The sequence below is a fragment of the Salmo salar genome, chromosome 20, assembly GCF_965601325.2.
Source record: "Salmo salar chromosome 20, fSalSal1, whole genome shotgun sequence".
NCBI lineage: Eukaryota > Metazoa > Chordata > Actinopteri > Salmoniformes > Salmonidae > Salmo > Salmo salar.
In genome coordinates, this window is record NC_138310.1 from 45,518,042 (window position 1) to 45,539,443 (window position 21,402).

The 21,402-nt window shown below is 44.0% G+C and overlaps 1 protein-coding gene across 1 annotated transcript; it reads left to right on the plus strand.

The window, feature by feature from the left end:
* Positions 1-1,704: 1,704 nt before the first annotated feature.
* On the plus strand, positions 1,705-20,125 carry ppp2r1bb (protein phosphatase 2, regulatory subunit A, beta b). The gene is made up of 15 exons (XM_045703360.2): positions 1,705-1,879; positions 2,793-2,883; positions 3,147-3,247; positions 3,424-3,656; positions 3,924-4,071; positions 4,426-4,581; positions 5,551-5,665; positions 5,793-5,863; positions 8,125-8,259; positions 10,850-11,023; positions 11,380-11,440; positions 16,596-16,750; positions 17,778-17,920; positions 18,243-18,334; positions 18,598-20,125. Exons 1-15 carry the CDS (start codon positions 1,784-1,786, stop codon positions 18,612-18,614), a joined length of 1,788 nt encoding a protein of 595 aa, XP_045559316.1. The 5' UTR covers positions 1,705-1,783; the 3' UTR covers positions 18,615-20,125.
* The last annotated feature ends 1,277 nt before the right edge of the window (positions 20,126-21,402 follow it).

The following is a 21,402-nucleotide window of genomic DNA, read 5'->3' on the forward strand; positions in this document are numbered from 1 at the left end:
TCCTTGATGGCAGTCTTGGTGTCTGCTTGAGGGGGAATGTACACAGCTGTGACTATAACTGATGAGAATTCTCTTGGTAGGTAAAATGGCCGGTTCTTGATTGTAAGGAATTCTAGATCGGGTGGGCAGAAGGACTTGAGTTCCTGTATGTTGTTATGATTACACCATGAGTTGTTAATCATAAAGCATACACCCCACCCTTCCTTTTCCCAGAAAGGTGTTTATCTCTGTCGGCGCGATGCATGGAGAAGCCTGTTTGCTGAAACGATTCCGACAATATATCCCGAGAGAGCCATATTATATAAAGAAAATCAGCTGTTTCCAGCTACAATAGTAATTTACAACATTAACAATGCCTACACTGTATTTCTGATCAATTTTATGTTATTTTAATGGACAAAAAAATTGCTTTTCTTTAAAAAAAACAAGGACATTTCTAAGTGACCCCAAACTTTTTGAACGATAGTGTATTTAAATTTCCAATTCTGTGAACTGTTTTGGGCAAGTTATAAATTGACACAATACCTGTTAGTAAAGGTGTCAGCTAGAGATGACGTGCAGGAGCTTGCAGTCTCGCATGATGTCTACTTTGATGCTAATTTGCATTTTCGAATCTGAGTAAATAGAGCTGAATATATTGATAAGACACCGTGTCTGAAAGAGATTTACATGGTTATCAAAACATCATGCCATGCTTAAATCAAATCAAATTTTATTTGTCACATACACATGGTTAGCAGATGTTAATGCGAGTGTAGCGAAATGCTTGTGCTTCTAGTTCTGACCATGCAGTAATATCTAACAAGTAATCTAACCTAACAATTTTACAACAACTACTTTATACATACAAGTGTAAAGGAATGAATAAGAATATGTACATACAAATATATGAATGAGTGATGGCCGAACGTCATAGGCAAGATATCCAATAGTTGCTCCCGACTGTATGTAATAAAACCTAAGATTTCCTGGGGTAACAATGTAAGAAATAACACATAAAAAAAAGAAAATACTGCATAGTTTCCTAGGAACGCGAAGCGAGGCGGCCATCTCTGTCGGCGCCGGAAGTAGCCTACATGAAACACAGTTCTTATTTTAATTGTTTCTAAAATCCCCTATAGGAAAAATGAATGGTGGAAAAAAAGATTGGAACCGTTTCCCTGTTTGGCCGCTAGGTGTTATGGGTATTATGACACTCCCACCGTAGGGATCTATTAAACGCTCTCTCATTGACCTACATACAAAAACTCCTGGCTAGGTATGCGGAAAAAACGCCACCTGCTGGAGAATATAGATTTCGGGCCCAATCATCGCCTTTGCTTCGCCTCTTCCGATCTGAATATGCTCATAATACGAAAACTAAGAAACTCAACAAAATGCTCAGTCTTGTTCAAATTACTTCTCAGATCCAGGCACAGGTTCTGGGGCCTTTTTGGTGAACTTGCAAATCCAGCGAGAACATCAACTATCGGTATCATACTCTCGCGCATTCCAAGCCACAGTCAAAATGGTCTATATCGTAAAAATTTATGAAAATAAAGTGCTTTTTTGGGCTTAATTTAAGTTTAGGGTCAGACATAAGGTTAGCAGTGTGGTTAGGTTTAACATCTGATTTTAAGAAGAGGAATGGTAGAAACTTGCTTAGTAAAATAAAAAAGAAATAGGCGGGGTTTATGAATTTGTAACTGTGGTAACTTGTGACGACGACACAAGTCCGTGGAGAAAGGAGGCCCCTGGTGGTGGTTGTTTATAAGAAACCCCGTAGTGAATAGCTTTTCGTTTAATGCAACATAAATCCAAAATGGCAGGAGCTGATGGAGACGATTCTCTCTACCCCATCGCGGTGCTCATTGACGAGCTTCGTAATGAGGATGTGCAGGTAATCACCGATGCTCTGATCATAAGACGTTCGTTTGGGATATTATATTGGTGGTATTTATTTTACTTAAACATGTCTGATTTCAAAAAGCATCGTTAGCTAACGTTAGGCCTCTTGGCCTGTTCATGAAATCTCAGCCCGTCGCACCCAGTCTGGCTAACGTTAGCTGGCTATAGCGTGTTACATGGTGTGATAAATATCAAACGGAATAGCTGCATGTCGTATTTAGTTACTGTCAAAAATGTGTAGCTAACTAACTAGTTATTTGCGGGGTGTAAAAGTAACTGGTGTTAACTAACGTTAGCTAGTTACTACTGGGCCACTTGTTTAGCTAGCTAGTGTGCCGGGCTATCTAGGCTACAGTCAGTAGTTAGCAGCGAACTAATTAACGTTAGCTATCTAGCTCCAATTCGCGTGTTAACTTGTAAATTAACCTAACTACTTGTTTGTTATTGAAGTATTAAAATGTACAATGTACACAACGTTACCGTACGTTAATTAGTAAGCTCAGATATGTATATAGCTGCTAACTACATAGCTTCCTTCCTTCATGTACCTGATAGTCATCCAGCTCCACCCTGCTAATGGTAATGAGATTATCATTATTTTCATGTTGTAACTAACTAGTTAACGTTAGTTGGGTAACTACTGACATGGTTAGTTATGTAATATATCTGCATCTTGCTTTGGTGTCTGAAAGCATTACAAAACACACATTATCTATACTCTAGAAAAAAGTTGTTTGTAGGAAGGCACCTGAAAGGGAATACATTTCTCTTCTCTGAAACGCTCACATCTGAAATAGTCTTCATAGTTGGCCTCACTGAAATGCGAATAATCTTTTTATGGCTAATGGTGGCCTCTCTTGTAAGTTTCATGTCATAACATCATCTGGCATTGTTTACTTTCCAAGCTGCGACTGAACAGTATCAAAAAGCTGTCTACCATCGCATTGGCCCTTGGAGTGGAGAGGACCCGCACTGAACTCCTCCCCTTCCTCACAGGTATGTCCTCACCTTAAGTCCCCAGTTACAGCCATCCTCGTGAGTCAAGATGTGTGAAAGGCTGATAATTCTGACTGAGTCAACACTCTTTAAAGAGATTCACAGGACATTGTACAACCAGCATCAACATAGGCACTTTGCTGGAAATTGTTCTGAGATTGCATGTGTTGAAGTCAGTAGAATTCATCTATCTAATAGTGCTGTCATGCCAATCCCCCGTGCCCCCACTCTTTCAATTATGTTTAACACCTGACCTCTTGTAGACACCATCTATGATGAGGATGAGGTGCTTCTTGCCTTGGCTGAGCAGCTGGGCAACTTCACCATGCTGGTGGGAGGCCCTGAATATGTTCACTGTCTGCTGGTACGTATCTGTTAAAAACAAAATTTGCCATTGAGCATATAAGATGCATACAGATATTCAACATATAGACCTTACAACACAATTTTAGAGTTAACCCATGCATAGACACCTATCTCAAAATATCCAGTCAACTACTCTACATACGCATACTTATGTCCCTGTGTCTTTCTCCACAGCCACCGCTGGAGAGCCTGGCTACCGTGGAGGAAACGGTGGTGCGAGACAAGGCGGTGGAGTCTCTGCGTAAGATCTCCCAGGAGCACTCTCCTGTGGACCTGGAGGTGCACTTTGAGCCCCTGGTGAAGAGGCTGGCCAGTGGTGACTGGTTCACCTCCCGCACCTCTGCCTGTGGCCTGTTCAGCGTCTGCTACCCCCGCGTGTCCAGCACCGTCAAGGCTGAAATTCGCCAGTGAGTAGCTATATCAGCTTAGACCTGATTAGTGATTGAAATATGGTCTATTATTTGTGTCCCCCAATAATCACTGGGAGCATAATATTAGAATTGCGGACATTAATTTGTCTCATATCAGGGGTCCCATGCCCCCATCTCCTGTAGTCACACATACTAGCCTTCCAGTCCCAAGTCAATCAGATCGGGATGTTTAGCTACTCTTTTTCTGTAGAGGAGATACAATGGAGTTATGGTTTGATGGTGGGTGGCATGTTCTCTCCACAGGCATTTCCGAACTCTGTGCTCAGATGATACTCCCATGGTGCGCCGCGCCGCAGCCTCCAAGCTTGGGGAATTCGCCAAGGTTCTGGAGCTGGACTATGTCAAGAGTGACATCATCTCCCTCTTCACCGCGCTGGCCTCTGATGAGCAGGTACATACATGTACTCTACAAGCGCACGGGGCGTTCTGTGACATTGCGGTGGGAAGTGCCTGGAGTTCTACCACACAATTCCTAAATCGACTGGCCAATAGAAATAACATGGCCATACATATTAGCTGTCTTTGAATGGGGATGGATGAATATTTCAGCGAATTCAGTAGGTAGCCCCACCTGGGACTCAAAACCGTGTCTAGCTATTGTTAACCCCAACGCCTCAGCAGTTACGCCATGAAATCCGTCCAATGGGGGATTGAGTGTTCACTCTATGCATTTCTATGGTTTGCTACAGTATTTTATTCAATTGGCACAGAATGAGAAATAATCCCATTGTCCCCCTGCCTGTAGGACTCAGTGCGCCTGCTGGCCGTGGAAGCCTGTGTGAGCATCGCCACGCTGCTGCCCCAGGAGGACCTGGAGACGCTGGTGATGCCCACCCTGCGCCAGGCCGCCGAGGACAAGTCCTGGAGGGTCCGCTACATGGTGGCTGACAAGTTTTCTGAGGTGAGCATGTGGAAACATTCATATGCTGCACGTAGCCATAATGCCTCGAAAATATTTGCTGCTTTACCCAACCTGGAACGGAAGAAATGGGGGACGACATTCAATGCTTCACAAGTGGTCACTTTAAAAGTGTTATTTTAGTCGTTTTTAGTATGCCCATTTGTAGAAAAAAAAGGAAAGGAGAACTTTCTAATTTGTCAGAGGTATTTGCATTATTTTCGCTGTCATTTTAGTCTAGGCGTTTATATTTTCCGTTGCTTTACGGTATTGAACTTAAGTAATACAATTCTGCAGGGGGAAAGTAGAGTGGACATGGATAGCAGGACAGTTATGGGGGCCTGTAATGTCCTTAGTCCCCCAGCGTAGAACATTCTTAATGTCCTCATTGCCACTTAACTTCATTACACTAACACATTGATTGCTAACCCATATGACCTTCTGTTGTCATTTAGTATAAAATGAGACATATTGCCACTGTTCAATAATATGTTGTAGAAGTTCAGTCAATCAATGTAAAAGCTTTCAGGCAACCTTGCACACATTTGTTTGTGCACCACACTTACTGAAAGGTTTTCTACCGTTTTCCCCCTCACCACCATGGTCTTTGGTAGCCTGTGTTCCCGACCTGAAATCCCACTAGTTTAGTGTGTTGATCAGCAAATCTCAGAGCAAGGTTTGAAGGTGGGATCATGTCAGAGCTGTAGATGGAGATGCCTGCTGGATGGTAATTGCTATGTCTGTGGTATGAGTAGAAGTTCCCTCATCCAATATAACAGTTCGCAGGAAACTTGCACACAAATTAAAGCCTGGCAATGGCAAATAGTTTTGTGCACTTTCCCCCTTGCCACCCTGGACTTTGTAGCCTATGTGTGTTCCCAACCTGAATCCCATCAGTTGAGTGTGTTGGTCATGGAGTCTCACACAAAGGTTTAGTGGTGGATGTTAATTGCCATGTCACTGATTCCACAGCTCCAGAAAGCGGTGGGCCCAGAGATCACCAAGAACGACCTGGTCCCAGCCTTCCAGAACCTGCTAAAGGACTGCGAGGCTGAGGTCCGAGCCGCCGCCGCCAACAAGGTCAAGGGTGAGTGTATGGACTATATCCGCCAGTCAAAGAAAGGCTCTATTGAAATAAAAAAAGAACTGTTTGAACGAGAAGCTTTCACCATCTAATAGACCACAGTATTTATAAACCCCATTTCTTTCCTCAGAGTTCTGCGAGAACCTTCCAGAAGACAGCAGAGAGACTATCATCATGACTCACATTCTTCCCTGTGTCAAGGTATAAAAAAAACAGCCACTGTTCACTTTTATCCCTCTTTTATTCTACTAGCTTGTCCTGGTTTCTTTGACCTGTCAATTTCTCACTTGATGGAAGTAACTCCGAGCACCCATGACTTACGAAGGGGCAATTAAAAAAGCATTTTTCTAAACAACACATTTTCTTTTAACCGAGCTGTCGTGCTTTAGGCGAATAGTCATGTGTTCTGAAGTCTCGACAATAATACGAGTTAAGCAAATTATCTTGTTCAGAAGTGCAAATGCGCAGGCACTAGATATTTTTAGACACCCACAAATCAATTTCTAGCATGAGTGTTAAACTGATTAACCTGTTTTAGGCTGTACTTTCTATATGTGAACTGGGAGGATATTATGCATTGTAGTTGGGGCTTGTGAAGAGATGAGGACTTGAGCTCAGTATAGCCTTTGGACAGCAGGGGGCAATGTTGTATTTAAAAATGTCTACCAAATCACCACACAACTCCTATTCACTGTCTGTGTTGGAACGCACTGGTTGGTTCCTGAGTTTAAATGACATCCCTTTTTGTTTGGGAAATAACAGCTCTTCTAGGAACAACTCCAGCATAAAATACAAAAGTAAAATTTTAGCCTATACCGTCTTTAGTCAAATTCCAAGTCCTTATTAACTTATTTAAAGCTGGTCCAAATATGACTGTAATACAGTATATGAGCTAGGTGCAGCTATTAACCCATGTCGGATAAATGCCAAACTGTTTTCATGAAAGCAATTGAGAAAATAAGAACCTGCGGAAATACACTAAATGACCAAAAGTATATGGACACTGCTCGTCAAATATCTCATTCTAAAATCATGGGCATTAATATGAAGTTGGCCCCTCCCCTTTGCTGCTATAACCGCCTCCACTCTTCTGGGAAGGCTTTCCACTAGATGTTGGAACACTGCTGCGGGGAGTTGCTTTCATTCAGCCACAAGAGCATTAGTGAGGTTGGGCACTGATATTGGCCGATTATGTCTGGCTCGCGGTCGGTGTTACAATTAATCCCAAAGGTGTTTGATGGGGTTGAGGTCAGGGCTCTGTGCAGGCTAGTCAAGTTCTTCCACACTGATCTAGACAAATCATTTCTGTATGGGCCTTGCCTTGTACATAGGGGCATTGTCATGCTGAAACAGGCAAGGGCCTTCCCCAAACTGTTGCCACAAAGTTGGAGGCACAGAATGCTGTAGCGTTAAGATTTCCCTTCACTAGAACTAATGTGCCTAGCCCAAACCATGAAACAGCCCTAAACCATGTTCCTCCTCCACCAAACTTTACAGTTGGCACTGTGCATTTGGGCAGGTAGCGGTCTCCTGACATCCGTCAAAACCAGATTAGTCTATCGGACTGCCAGATGCTGAAGCTTAATTCATCACTCCAGAGAACGAGTTTCCACTGCTCCAGAGTCCAATAGCGGTGAGCTTTACACCATTCCACGCCGATGCTTGGCATTGCGTATGGTGGGCTTAGGCTTGTGTGGGGCTGCTCGGCCATGGAAACCCATTTCATGAAGCTCCCGACGAACAGAGGCCGTTTGCAACTCTGTAGTGAGTGTTGCAACCGAGGACGACAATTTTTATGAGCTTCAGCACTCTGCAGTCCCATTCTGTGAGCTTGTGTGGCCTACCACTTCGGCTGAACTGTTGTTCATTTCCACTTCACAATAACAGCATTTACAGTTGACCGGGAAGCTCAAGTAGGGCAGAAATTTGACGAATAGACTGGCAGGAAAAGTGGCATCATGTGACGGTGCCATGTTGAAAGTCACTGAGCTCTTCAGTCGGGCCATTCTACTGTCAATGTTTGTCTATGGAGATTGCATGGCTGTGTGGTTGAGTTTATACACCTGTCAGCAACAGGTGTGGCTGAAATGGCCAGATCCACTAATTTTGAAGGGGTGTCTTCACACAGCACTTTTGTGTGTATGTATATAGTGTAAATGCCTGGTCTGTAGAGCACAGTACGCTTCACAGCGCCGAGTCAGCTTGCGTAAACAGATGATTCATTTCAACACAGAGGCTAGTTTGCACTTACCTTGTCCACATCGGCACCGTATTCTATGGGCAGGATGTTGACTGTATACGCCTCTTGAGGAACATTGTCATAGTGCTTCTCTAACTTTTTTTTCGAGGCCGCTTTTCTCCCGAGGGAAATATCAATGTAGCAATAATATTGCCCTATTTGAAAATACTTGATTTGCTGTCCCTGTCCACTGAAATGTCTGACTCTCTTTCTCTCCTGACAGGAACTGGTGTCTGACACCAACCAGCATGTGAAGTCTGCCCTGGCCTCTGTCATCATGGGCCTGTCCACTATCCTGGGCAAAGACAACACAGTGGAGCACCTGCTGCCTCTGTTCCTGGCTCAGCTCAAGGACGAGGTAAACACCACTCACTACTTCTCCTATTCGTTCTATTCATTAGGCACCTAATGGCAGAAAATAGGCTGAAACTGGGAGGGACTGGTTGGACTTGGAGTCTGATCTGATCACCCCCTTAATATCCTGTAATGCTATTGTTCAGGATCAGATGTACCTGGCTGGCTCCCTACCGGAGTATAAACCAAGGGATGACCCTGATAGGGTTTGAATCTTTTTCCTGGTGACATTTGTTGTAGCGGTGGTGGGCTGTTTGAGGTTTTCATTCTGTGTGGTTTCATTCTGACATATCCTTCCTAAATGTGGCCTGTATCGCAGCCAAAATCCATATGACGTAAGACCTAGCCGACTACATTTACGTACAGTTCCTTTGGAAAATATTCAGACCCCTTGACCTTTTCCGCAGTTTGTTACGTTGCAGCCTTATTCTAAAATTGATTAAATTGTTAGTTTTTTCTCATCAATCTACACACAATACCCCACAATGACAAAGAAATAACTGTTTTTTTCTAAATATTTCCAAATATATTCAAATTAAAAAACTGAAATTACATTTACATAAGTATTCAGACCCTTTATTCACTACTTGTTTGAAGCACCTTTGGCAGCGATTACAGCCTCAAGTCTTCTTGGGTATGACACTACTAGCTTGGCACACCTGTATTTAGGGAGTTTTTCCCCATTCCTCTCTGTAGATCCTCAAGCTCTGTCAGGTTGGATGGGGAGTGTCGCTGCACAGCTATTTTCAGGTCTCTTCAGAGATGTTAGATTGGGTTCAAGTCCGGGCTCTGGCTGGGCCACTCAAGGACATTCAGAGACTTGTCCCGAAGCCACTCCTGCGTTGTCTTGGCTGTGTGCTTAGGGTCGTTGTCTTGTTGGAAGGTGAACCTTCACCCCGGTTGGAGAGCGCTCTGGAGCCGGTTTTCATCAAGCATCTCTCTGTACTTTTCTCCGTTCATCTATGCCTCGATCCTGACTATTCTCCCAGTCCCTGCTGCTGAAAAACATCTCCACAGCATGATGCTGCCACCACCATCCTTCACTGTAGAGATGGTGCCAGGTTTCTTCGACGTGACGCTTGGCATTCAGGCCAAAGAGTTTATTCTTGGTTTCATCAAACCATAGAATCTTGTTTCTCATGGTCTGAGTCTTTAGGTGCCTTTTGGCAAACTCCAAGAGGGCTGTCATGTGCCTTTTACTGAGGAGTGGCTTCCGTCTGGCCACTACCGTCAAGGTCTGATTTGGTGGAGTGTTGCAGAGATGGTTGTCCCATCTCCACAGAGGAACTCTAAAGCTCTGTCAGTGATCATCGTGTTCTTGGTCACCTCCCTGACCAAGAACCTTCTCCCCCGATTGCTCAATTTGCCCTGGTGGCCAGCTCTAGGAAGAGTCTTGGTGGTTCCAAACTTCCGTTTAAAAATGGTGGAGGCCACTGTGTTCTTTGGGACATTTTTTTCAAAATGTATTGGAGCTCTATGGAGGGATGCAGTTTCAACCTCATGGCTTGGTTTTTTTTCTCTGACATGCACTGTCAACTCTGGAATCTTATATAGACACGCGTGTGCCTTTCCAAATCATGTTCAATCAATTGAATTTGGCACAGGTGGACTCTAATCAAGGATGATCAACGGAAACTGGATGCATCTGAGCTCTGTTTCAAGTCTCATAGCAAATGGTCTGAATGCTTATGTAAATAAGGTATTTGTTTTTTTTTGTTTTTACATTTTTAAAGATTTCTAGCCTGTTTTTGCTTTGTCATTATGGGGTATTGTTTGTAGATTGAGGATTTGTATTCATTTAATCAATTTTAGAATACGGCTGTAATGTAACAATGTGGGAAAAGTCAAGGGGTATATGTAAGGCACTGTATATCTGGTGGCTTATTCATACTGGAGTGGAAAGGTTTGGGTAGATGACGCAAACTTCCCTGCAAAAAAATAAAGGTGCACAAATACACAGACACGATTGGCTGTCATCTATGGCAGCTTTACTATTAAAATATGTTCTAGTTTGCCTTGCAGCCAACGCTGAGTTGACAGGGTTAGTGTCATAAAGGATTAGTCAAAACAGACAACTGAGGTGCAAAACAGCCCGAATGACTCACGAATATAAAAATAATCTGTTTTCTTCAATATTTCTACTGTAAATATTTAGTTATTGGAATGTGTATGGTCCCTCAGCTGGCTGCCAACTCTGTCGTATCCTATTTGGTTCACAAAAAGCTTGATGTGACATCTGTCTGCACATTCGGAGGCTAAGAATCAAGGGTCTGGGACTGGCAGCATGAGTTGGGAACGAGCGGAATGTCTTTGGCAATTATTTTAGCCGTTGTTGCTAATGTCATGTTGCGATTGGAGCCAAGAAAGGCGTCATTACAAGCAGATGGGGAAGCATAAGCAATAGCTCAGATTTTCTGTCGCAAAGATTTTTGCCACTTAAGAACACTTGAAATAAAATGGCTTTCATTCTTGAAGGACATATGACATGTAATGTTCCCTAATTTAATTATCCCCAGCGACTTATACAAGAGATCCCTCTCTTCTCTCCCTCTCTTTCTTGCTCTTTTTCTCCTTCCTCCTCTTTCTCCCTGCAGTGCCCTGAGGTGCGCCTTAACATCATCTCCAACCTGGACTGTGTCAACGAGGTGATCGGCATCCGCCAGCTCTCCCAGTCGCTGCTGCCTGCTATCGTGGAGCTGGCCGAGGACGCCAAGTGGAGGGTCCGCCTGGCCATCATTGAGTATATGCCCCTGTTGGCCGGACAGCTGGTGAGTCCTTGGCTGGGTCCCAAACGGCACCCTATTCCCTACATAGTGCTCTATTTGTGACCAGAGCCCTTGCAGCCTATTCCCTACATAGTGCACTACTTTTGAGCAGTTGTGCCATGCGTGTGTTCCGCAGTGCACGGTGGCCAAGTGCTGGTCACCAATATCATTGTAAAAAATGGCTATGCAATGTGTAAGTAATTCAGCTAGCTTTTTGTGATATCTATGTAGAAAGTGGCATACCTTCAATTACTATTCAGTAATAGTGTTGCTTCCACTGTAATGTTTGGATGTTATTTCTTTGGATTTTATTTGAAAATTGTTTCTAAATATATTCTCTTCTAATCTCTCTACCCCAGGGAGTGGAGTTCTTCGACGAGAAGCTGAACACCCTTTGCATGGCATGGCTCATTGACCACGGTAAGACACCCCCCCCCCCCCAATACACACCACTCTCTGTTCAATGCATTTGACCTCTGTGTCCACACTGTGAGATAAGTCAGTGGGAGTAGAAGGACACCAACATTGGACAGAGGTGGGTCACGTCCCAGACGGATCATGTCCCATGCTGCTGTCTAAGCTAGCAGTTGTTCTCCAGCTTCCCTCCTCCCCCGCATCCTCTGTGGTTTGGGGAGAGAGAGAGACGTGTCAGGCTGCAGCTCTCAGCCTTACGGCTATGCCAATGACAAAGGTCTGATAAGAACCCAGTGACTTGGACTGGGAGAGGCCAGGGAAATGCGCTCTCCTTAATTTCTCTCCTGCCCTCTCCTCTCTAGCTGAGCAAGTTAAATTCAATGTTGTGCTACCGCACGGCAAGCAGTACCGGAGCGCCAAGTCTAGGTCCAAGAGGCTTCTAAGCAGCTTCTACCCCCAAGCCATAAGACTACTGAACAGCTAATCAAATGGCTACCCAGACTATTTGCAGTGCCCCCCCCTCCCCCCTCTTCTGCGCTGCTGCTACTCTGTTATTATCTATGCATAATCACTTTAATAACTCTACCTACATGGAAATATTACCTCAACTAACCAGTGCCCCCGCACATTGACTCTGTACCGGTACCCCCTGTATATAGCCTCGCTATTGTTATTTTACTGCTGCTCTTTAATTATTTGGGGGTCTGAATACTTTGAATGCACTTTATCTGTAACTGGCAAATATGGGGGGGGGGGGTTAAACCATGGGGGCTGCTTTAAATGAGTGCCAGTTTGATTATAGGGGGAAGCACTGCGAAACATCAGTCAAAACAACACACGCTATCAACGAGCCACCTGTGATTCTCCACTTGGCAGCTTGTTGTTATTGTTACAAACTATCTGACCATTCAATCATAACTCTCACCTTCCGGCCAAATCGATGCGCTCGTCATATTTGTGACATTGTCAGCCAACCAGTCTATAAAGCCTTGAACAGCAAGATTGAATCTGTTATTGGCCTATCGCTCGAGTGCATCTTTAGTAATCCTGTTTAGAAATAAATGTCTTCTGAGAGCTGTCCTCAGTGTTTAGACTAGGTTCTGTTTGTCTTTAGAAAACCTGCTTAATTTTCTCGCATGGAAGACTTTAGCTCTGGCCAACAGTTTTCCCAAGCTACAGATCTAGGATCAGGATTTCCTCCCCAAATCCTAACCTCCTAAATACAAAACTGACCCATGGTCAGTGTCAAGGGGCATTTTCTCCGCTATGCATAATGCAATCTACCTTACATCACCACATCCCCCATTTCCCTTCTGGCTTTATGGACAACCATCATGGCTGTAGAATAGAAGAAACAGGATGGAGACAGCTCAATAGTTGAACATTCCCTATACATTTGTCAGACACAGTCCAAGTACCTGTACTTGCATTTTAAATAGTAGGCTTTTTGATTAGCTATTTGATTAGAAGTTCATGGGGCCTTATGGCTTGGGGGTAGAAGCTGTTTAGAACTCTCTTGGACCTAGACTTGGTGCTCCGGTACCGCTTTCCGTGCGGTAGTAGAGAGAACAGTATGACACGGGTGGCTGGAGTCTTTGACAGTTTTTAGGGCCTTCCTCTGACACCGCCTGGTATAGAGGTCCTGGATGGCAGGAAGCTTTGCCCCAGTGATGTACTAGGGTGTACGCACTGCCCTCTGTAGTGCCTTGCGGTCAGAGGCCGAGCATTTGCCATACCAGGCGGTGATGCAACCAGTCAGGATGCTCTCGATGGTGCAGCTGTAGAACCTTTTGAGGACCCATGCCAAATCTTTTGTGTTTTGGCGTGTTTGGACCATTCTGGTTTGTTGGTGATGTGGACGCCAAGGAACTTGACACTCTCAATCTGCTCCACTGCAGCCCCGTCAATGAGAATGGGGCGTACTCAGTCCCCCTTTTCCTGTAGTCCACAATCATCTCCTTTATCTTGATGACGTTGAGGGAGAGGTTGTTGTCCTGGCACCACACGGCCAGGTCTCTGACCCCCTCCCTATAGGCTGTCACGTCGGTGATCAGGCCTACCACTGTTGTCATTGGAGAACTTAATGATGGTGTTGGAGTCGTGCCTAGCCATGCAGTCATGAACAGGGAGTCCAGAAGGGGACTGAGCACGCACCCCTGAGGGGCCTCCGTGTTGAGGATCAGCGTGGCAGATGGGTTGTCACCTCCCTTTACCACCTGGGGCGGCCTGTCAGGAAGTGCAGGATCCAGTTGCAGAGGGAGGTGTTTAGTCCCAGGGTCCTTAGCTTATTGATGAGCTTTGAGGGCACTATGGTGTGGAACGCTGAGCTGTAGTCAATGAATAGCATTCTCACATAGGTGTTCCTTTTTGTCCAGGTGGGAGAGGGCAGTGTGGAGTGCAATAGAGATTGCACTGTCTGTGGATTGGTTAGGGTGGTATGCAAATTGGAGTGGGTCTAGGGTTTCTGGGATAATGGTGTTGTGAGCCATGACCAGCCTTTCAAGCACTTCATGGTTACAGACGTGAGTGCTATGGGTCTGTAGTCATTTAGGCAGGTTACCTTAGTGTTCTTGGTCACAGGGAATATGGTGGTCTGCTTAAAACATGTTGGTATTAGACTCACAGGGAGAGGTTGAAAATGTCAGTGAAGACACTTGCCAGTTGGTCAGAGCATGCTCGCAATACACGTCCTGGTAATCCGTCTGGCCTTGTGACTGTTGACCTGTATAAAGGTCTTACTCACATCGGCTGCGGAGAGCGTGATCAGTCATCCTGAACAGTTGGTGCTCTCATGCATGTTTCAGTGTTATTTGCCTCAAAGCGAGCATAGAAGTAGTTTAGCTCCTCTGGTAGGCTCGTGTCACTGGGCAGCTTTCGGCTGTGCTTCCCTTTGTACTCTGTAATGACTTGCAAGCCCTGCCACATCCGACGAGCGTCAGAGCCGGAGTAGTACGATTCGGTCTTAGTCCTGTATTGACGCTTTGCCTGGTTGATGGTTCGTCGGAGGGCCTAGCGGGATTTCTTATAAGCTTCTGTGTTAGAGTCCCGCTCCTTGAAAGCGGCAGCTCTGGCCTTTAGTTCAGTGCGGATGTTGCCTGTAATCCATCCCTTCTGGTTGGAGTATGTACGAACAGTCCCTGTGGGGACGACGTCATCGACGCAGTTATTGATGAAGTCAATGACTGATGTGGTGTACTCCTCAATGTCTTTGGAAGAATCCCGGAACATATTCCAGTCTGTGCTAGAAAAGCAGTCCTGTAGTTTAGAATCTGCTTCATCTGACCCCTTTTTTATTGATCAAGTCACTGGTGCTTCCTGCTTTCATTTTTGCTTTTAAGCAGGAATCAGGAGGGTAGAATTGTCACATTTGCCAAATAGAGGGTGAGGGAGCGCTTTGCACGCATCTGTGTGGAGTAAAGGTGGTCTAGAGTTTTAATATATTTTTTCCCCCCTCTGGTTGCACATTTAACATGCGGTTAGAAATTTGGTAAAACACATTTAAGTTTCCCTGCATTAAAGTCCCCAGCCACTGGGAGCGCTGCCTCTGGATGAGTGTTTCCTGTTTGCTTATGGCAGAGTGCAGCCTTAGTGCCAGCATCGGTTTGTGGTGGTATGTAGACGGCTACGAAAAATACAGAGAAACTCTCTAGGTAGGTAGTGTGGTCTACAGTTTATTATGAGATACTCTACCTCAGGTGAGCAAAACCTGAACTTCCTTAGACATTGTGCACCAGCTGTTTACAATTATGCATAGTCCACCCCCCGTCTTACCAGACAATGCTGTTCTATCCTGCCGATAGTGTATAACCAGCCAGCTGTATGTTGATAATGTCGTCGTTCAGCCACGACTCTGTGAAGTATAAGATATTACAGATATTATTGCTTCACCTGCCAGGTTGCTGGATTATCTTGGCAATGGAGAAATGCTCACTAACTGGGATGTAAACAAATTTGTGCACAAAATTGAAGAATAAGCTTTGTGTGTTTGGAAAATCTTGGTGATCTTCTATTTCAGGTCATGAAACATGGGACCAACACTTTACATGTTGAATTTTATATTTTTGTTCAGTAAAGAAAGTTTATATCACATTTCAACAATAAAGATGTTGCTTTTAAATCCCAGGATGTCCTCATTTTGGCTTCATCTAGTAGAATTCGCTGCACATTTTAAGGAAGAGAAGCGTCTTTTCAAACCCACTTGTTTGACAACAGCTGATAAGAGGATGGGCTGTACCAAAATTAAAGAATTGTGGGAAACGGCGCAATTAAGCATTGGATGACATTCTCAGGATGGGTGTGCCTAGTTTGTGGCTTACTGCATACATTTATACTAAACAGTACGTTCAAAGTCGTACGATTAGTACACGGTATGTAGTTTTAGTAAGAAATTGCCCAGACAGATTTCTGACATGGCCAGTGTCACGCACAGGTTTTAATATCTCATTGTAGCGCCAAAGCCTTGGGTCCACATGCCAATGGCAATGTGTTTCTAGCCCCAGCTAGGCTCTCTAGCAGTCTCTTTATGGCCGTATTAGTAGCCAAAGGGCCAGGTTTGTCAGTGGGTTAGAAATGTGTTTTACCCAGGCCCACTGGTCTCCCTCGCTCTGTCCAAAAGCTAGTATCAAATATCAGGAAATCAGGCTTGTGTGTACCCAGATGTTATGTCACTGTATTCTGGGCACAATTGAGTGTTTTGAGCATTTCTGCCATCACTAGCCTCTTTAGCCATGATTACTGATGGACATGTTTTCCATGCAAATGGGAAGTCTTCCATGTTATTTGTTTATATAACAAACAAACTGACAGTAATCCAGAGATGGCTGCCAAATGGCTAGAAAAGTGCTCAAAAGAACCAAGAATCCTAGCAATGTTTTATACAGACGACCTACTCGCTTGTGGAGTTTCCATATGTCTATCTCTGTGTAATTGAGTTTTGTGCACCATTTTAGATCGCAATTTAATTTGAGGAACACTAGTCAATACGTCCACCTAGTACTATTAATATTATAGTTTTGTAAAGGAAAACCCAGACTTTTTTCTTTTCTTTTTTTTCTTGAGAACTACTACTAAAAATAGAATTAGGCCTAGTAGTTTGTCTAGTGCTACAGGCCAATGTCTCTAAGTGTGTGTGTGTGTGTGTGTGTGTGTGTGTTTTCGACAGTATACGCTATACGCGAGGCAGCCACCTGTAACCTTATGAAGCTGGTGGAGAAGTTTGGAGCCGAGTGGGCCCAGAACACCATCGTACCCAAGGTGCTGGGCATGGCCAACGACCCCAACTACCTGCACAGGATGACCACGCTCTTCTGCATCAACGTGAGTCCTCCTGACAAGTGGAAGATGGAAGCTAGATCTACTCAGGTTTTATATAAAGCTAGTCATATTACCAAGGTGGATATTGATCACGTAGCTGCCGCCAGCTCAAGCAGGCTTGTAACTTTGCATGCATGTCGCACATGGCTAGTTGAACGCCAAACTATTCATCTGAGTTGATGCTGAACCATCAATCCATGGGAGAGTAAGTGACGAGTTTTGCCGAAATCAACATGAAAGAGAAGCTATTTCAAATTACGCAGGCTATGGTATAAAATAGGATATTAGAAGTGCATATTTTATTACATATCATTAATGCAGACTTTGGGGTGCTTATCAATGCACAAACGGCTGTTTTGCCCCCCCCCCCACCACCCCATCGATAAAATAATTGTATTATGTCATATAAAACTTTAACTATGCGTGAACTTTCTTATGCTTGCTGTCATTACTAAATGTTTAGTGTGATGGGTTTTTAATGAGACTATAACACATTTCATTCATAAAATATGTAATCAGTCGTCTCCCACAAATGAAGTGGACGATGGCGCAATCTTTGCGAAAGGGAGTGAATCTGATTTGATTGGTCCTCACCTCGCAGCTCAGTAATTTCATTCAGGGTAAGTGGAGTTAGTGGCCTGCCTTGGAGCAGGTTAGTTCTGAAGGATCCGTTGTCATAGAAATGTACCTGGCTAAAAGGTGAGCCACTTTCGTATGACCTGTTATCTCTGAATTGATCAAAGTTACCTCGCTTACGCGTCTAACCTGATTCGTAGTATAGGGCTGATCTCCTTAAACCTCAGATGGATTTAAACCAAGTCATTTTTGGCCAACATTTTACTTCTAAAACAATCATACTTTTTTTTTAGCAGGTACCTTTCTGTCCCAGTCATTTATTCTGGTCGTTTATCATTATTTTACATCTGATATTTTAGGCATTTATCAGACGCTCTTATCCAGAGTAACTTAGTCACTTGTGTCTAACGATCATTTGTTTATGCATTGTTGGTTTCCATGTCATCCACCCCAGGCTCTGTCTGAGGTCTGTGGCCAGGACATCACCACTAAGCAGATGCTGCCCGTGGTCCTCAAGATGTCCAACGACCAAGTGGCCAACGTGCGCTTCAATGTGGCCAAGTCCCTCCAGAAGATCGGCCCCGTCCTGGACAGCAAGTACGTCCACCACAAAGCCCTCGTTCATCTCGTTCAGGCCTACCTGAACAACCATCTCCGATGACTTGACCACAGTCTACATTAGGGTTGTGTTCAGTAGGCGCAAAACGGGAGCACAAATTATGAAACTGATGAGGCTCTTGCTTGAACTGGCCCAGTAAGGATGCTCATTTGAGTTATTCTGTGATAGTATGTTTTGCGTCTACTGAACACGACCCAGATCTCCATGTTCAACCTTAATTCCTTGCAGTCAGCTAATCCTTTATGGCACGGGAGTGTGTGGAAAATGTGTGCCCTGTGTGAAACGTTTCATTTTTCTCAGTGCTCTGCAGACAGAGGTGAAACCAGTCCTGGAGAAACTAGACACAGACACAGATATGGATGTTAAGTACTTTGCCCAGGAAGCTATAAGTGGTAAGTATAGTACTCTGTCCATTTTCTTCTTGTATGAAGTCACCTCACTGGGGCCACGTTCAGTTAGGCACATGTTGTGGAACATTGCCAATAGAAATGTCCTGAATAGAGCTGCTGGTAGTCCTTGTGCTACGTCAGACGCATGTTTGTTAGAAATAGCCTATGTTATGTGTATCTGAGCGTTCCACAATGTGCCCTGCTGAATGCGTTTCCCAATGTGAACGTTAGTCCATCTTGTCATTCTGATTCGTTTCTCCCCTTAGTTCTGGCCCTGGCATAAACCAACCCAAGCTTGGCTATCCAGAGGAAACAACAACAACCCAAGATGTCGTGACATGTTGCAAACACTTTTCACAATATATTTATTGATGTTCAAGAGCAACTGGTGATGTACGGAGAATTAACACCTATTAACACCTATTTGTCTTTTTTCTTTACTCTCAGTGATAATAAAATGTCCAGGAATAGCACAGGCTTCTAATTTCCCCTCGCTGTAACTCTTTTGCTTCTCCAAGTGTGATGAAACATGCATTTAATCATCGCATGCTGACCACTGTGCTTAAGTAGCATTGCTGGTTTGACCCACACATTCCTCTCCTACATGCATAGCCGCTGACTATAACGTTTACTATTAGCAACGGCCCCATTCGCTGCCACATTTCTCTGTACGAAACACCCAGAACACGCGAGCCAGCTCTTGGTTGCATGTCCAAGTGCTAGACAGATGCTATTGCTGCAGCAGATGGTGAGGAAGGCTGTTTTATTTGCTCGTGAAGAACTGCAAGGCTAAGGCACCTGCAAATTTTGTTCACATGTGCTGCCCCCCCCCCTCGGATGTTTCTCATGTATTCATAAAATCTGTTTGCGCAACACCCCATCCTCGCTTTCTGTCCTGTGCAGGTGTTCTGTGTGTGTACAATGAGTTAGTTGAATTTGTCTAAGAAATGAGTAATACACACCCAGTATTCTATCGAAATGTGAAGGGATACTTCAGGATTTTGGCAATGGCGCTTTATCTACTTCCCCAGAGTTAGATGAACTTGGGGATACCATTTTATGTCTCGGTGTCCAGTATAAAGGAAGTTGGGGGTAGTTTCGTGAGCATTCGTTAACTAACGCTAGTTCGCAATTACGCCTGTGTTAGTTAGTACCTTCCTTCAAACTGCACGCAGAGCCATAAAAATGGTATCCACATGTTCATCTGACCGGAGAAGTAGATAAAGGACCTCATTGCCCAAATCATGAAGTATCCTGTTTAGTAATGGGGACCACCACAAAGTGTTGCCCATCATTTGATTTGTCATTATAGATTCGTTTATGTATTCAGTTCATCACTGGCGTTATTTCTTTTTCTGAGTCATTTGTTTGACACGGGGGGGAACATTGGGAGTAATTGTTCAATCTCTCTTGCTATATTGCTCTTAATCTTTGTGCCAATTACTGATGAGCAATGTGTTTTTTTTTTTAGTAAGCTTTCGTAAGGTTTAGCTCTTGATTGCTCTAATTTTATGTCGTAATGATGTTTTGTGTTCTCTAAAGACAAGGCATCGCTCCTCACGGGTTGTCATTCAGTCATTTGAACAAGGCTGACCACTGAAGCTAAAAGGACAGGGAGCAGTGAGAACAGCAGGGCTCTGTGTGTGGGTGGTTGTATAATATGGGATGGGAAGGGTGTGTGTGAATGATTTGGTCAAATACAGTCAAAAGAAACTTGTCTTTCCCTCATGTCTCCCTCCCCATTTTCTCATCGGTCTCTTAAATAAACAAACCTTGATTGGCCCATAACATTTAGACCCTGCTTTGGTTTTTATTGAATTCTTTCCACAATTGTGATGCTGTGCTTGAACTGAATACACTTTTGCATTGAGTGTTGGAACTGTTTAGTTGTCTGCACACCCTTAAGTTTACAGATGTTGTTGCCTTAAAGGTATTCAGCGAAATGACTTTGCACAGCAGCACCGCAATGAGCAAGATTAGACTGCTGTCTCACACAATATCTGTACATGTGCACCGGTTTGCTTCAGGCTCTTATGTGAAAGCCACTGGACCAAAACAGCAGGGAAGTTTAGCCTGGCACGCCAAAGCTCCTAATTCTGACCTGAGTTAAGCGTGTGTAAATGAGTGTAATATAAAAGTCAGTGACAGTTATACACGGAGTATACAAAATGTTAACACCTGCCCTTTCCATGACAGACTAACCAGGTGAAAGCTATGATCACTTATTGATGTCGCTTGTTAAATCCACTTTAAATCAGTGTAGATGGAGACAGGTTAAAGAAGGATTTTTAAGCCTTGAGACATGGATTGTCAGAGGGTGAATGGGCGAGACAAAAGTTTTAAGTGCTTTTGAACGGGGTATGGTAGTAGGTGCCAAGACATGCAACACATCTTGGTTTTTCATGCAGCAGTTTCCTGTGTGTATCAAGAATAGTCCACCACACAAAGGACATTTGCGTTGTACACCTCCACTTTTGCCCCCAGAACAGTTTAAATTTGTCAGGGCATGGACTCTACAAGGTGTCGAAAGCGTTCCACAGGGATGCTGGCCCATGTTGACTCCAATGTTTCCCACAGTTGTGTCAAGTTGGCTGGATGTCCTTTGTGTGGTGGACTATTCTTGATACACACAGGAAACAGTTGTGTGGAAAAACCAATAAGTTTTGCAGTTCTTGACAAAAACCTGTGCGCTTGGCACTTACTTCCATACCCCGTTCAAAGGCACTTAAATCTTTTGTCTTGCCCATTCACCCTCTGAATGGCACACAGACACAATCCATGTCTCAAGGCTTAAAAATCCTTGTTTAACCAGTCTCCTTCATCTACGCTGATTTAAAGTGGATTTAACAAGTGACATCAATAAGCGATCATAGCTTTCACATCATTCCATTGTTATATTAACCTTTATTTCTTCTGTCGTTCGTGTGCTTGATCCTGAGGATCGCTAGCAATAGTGGATCATATTAGGCTAACGTGTTACAAGTTGTGCAATAATTTGGGATTTGTAGCCTATTTGAGTCATTATGGAACGCAGACCATACGTAGCAGTTTAAACCTGGAGCTTAGCGCAC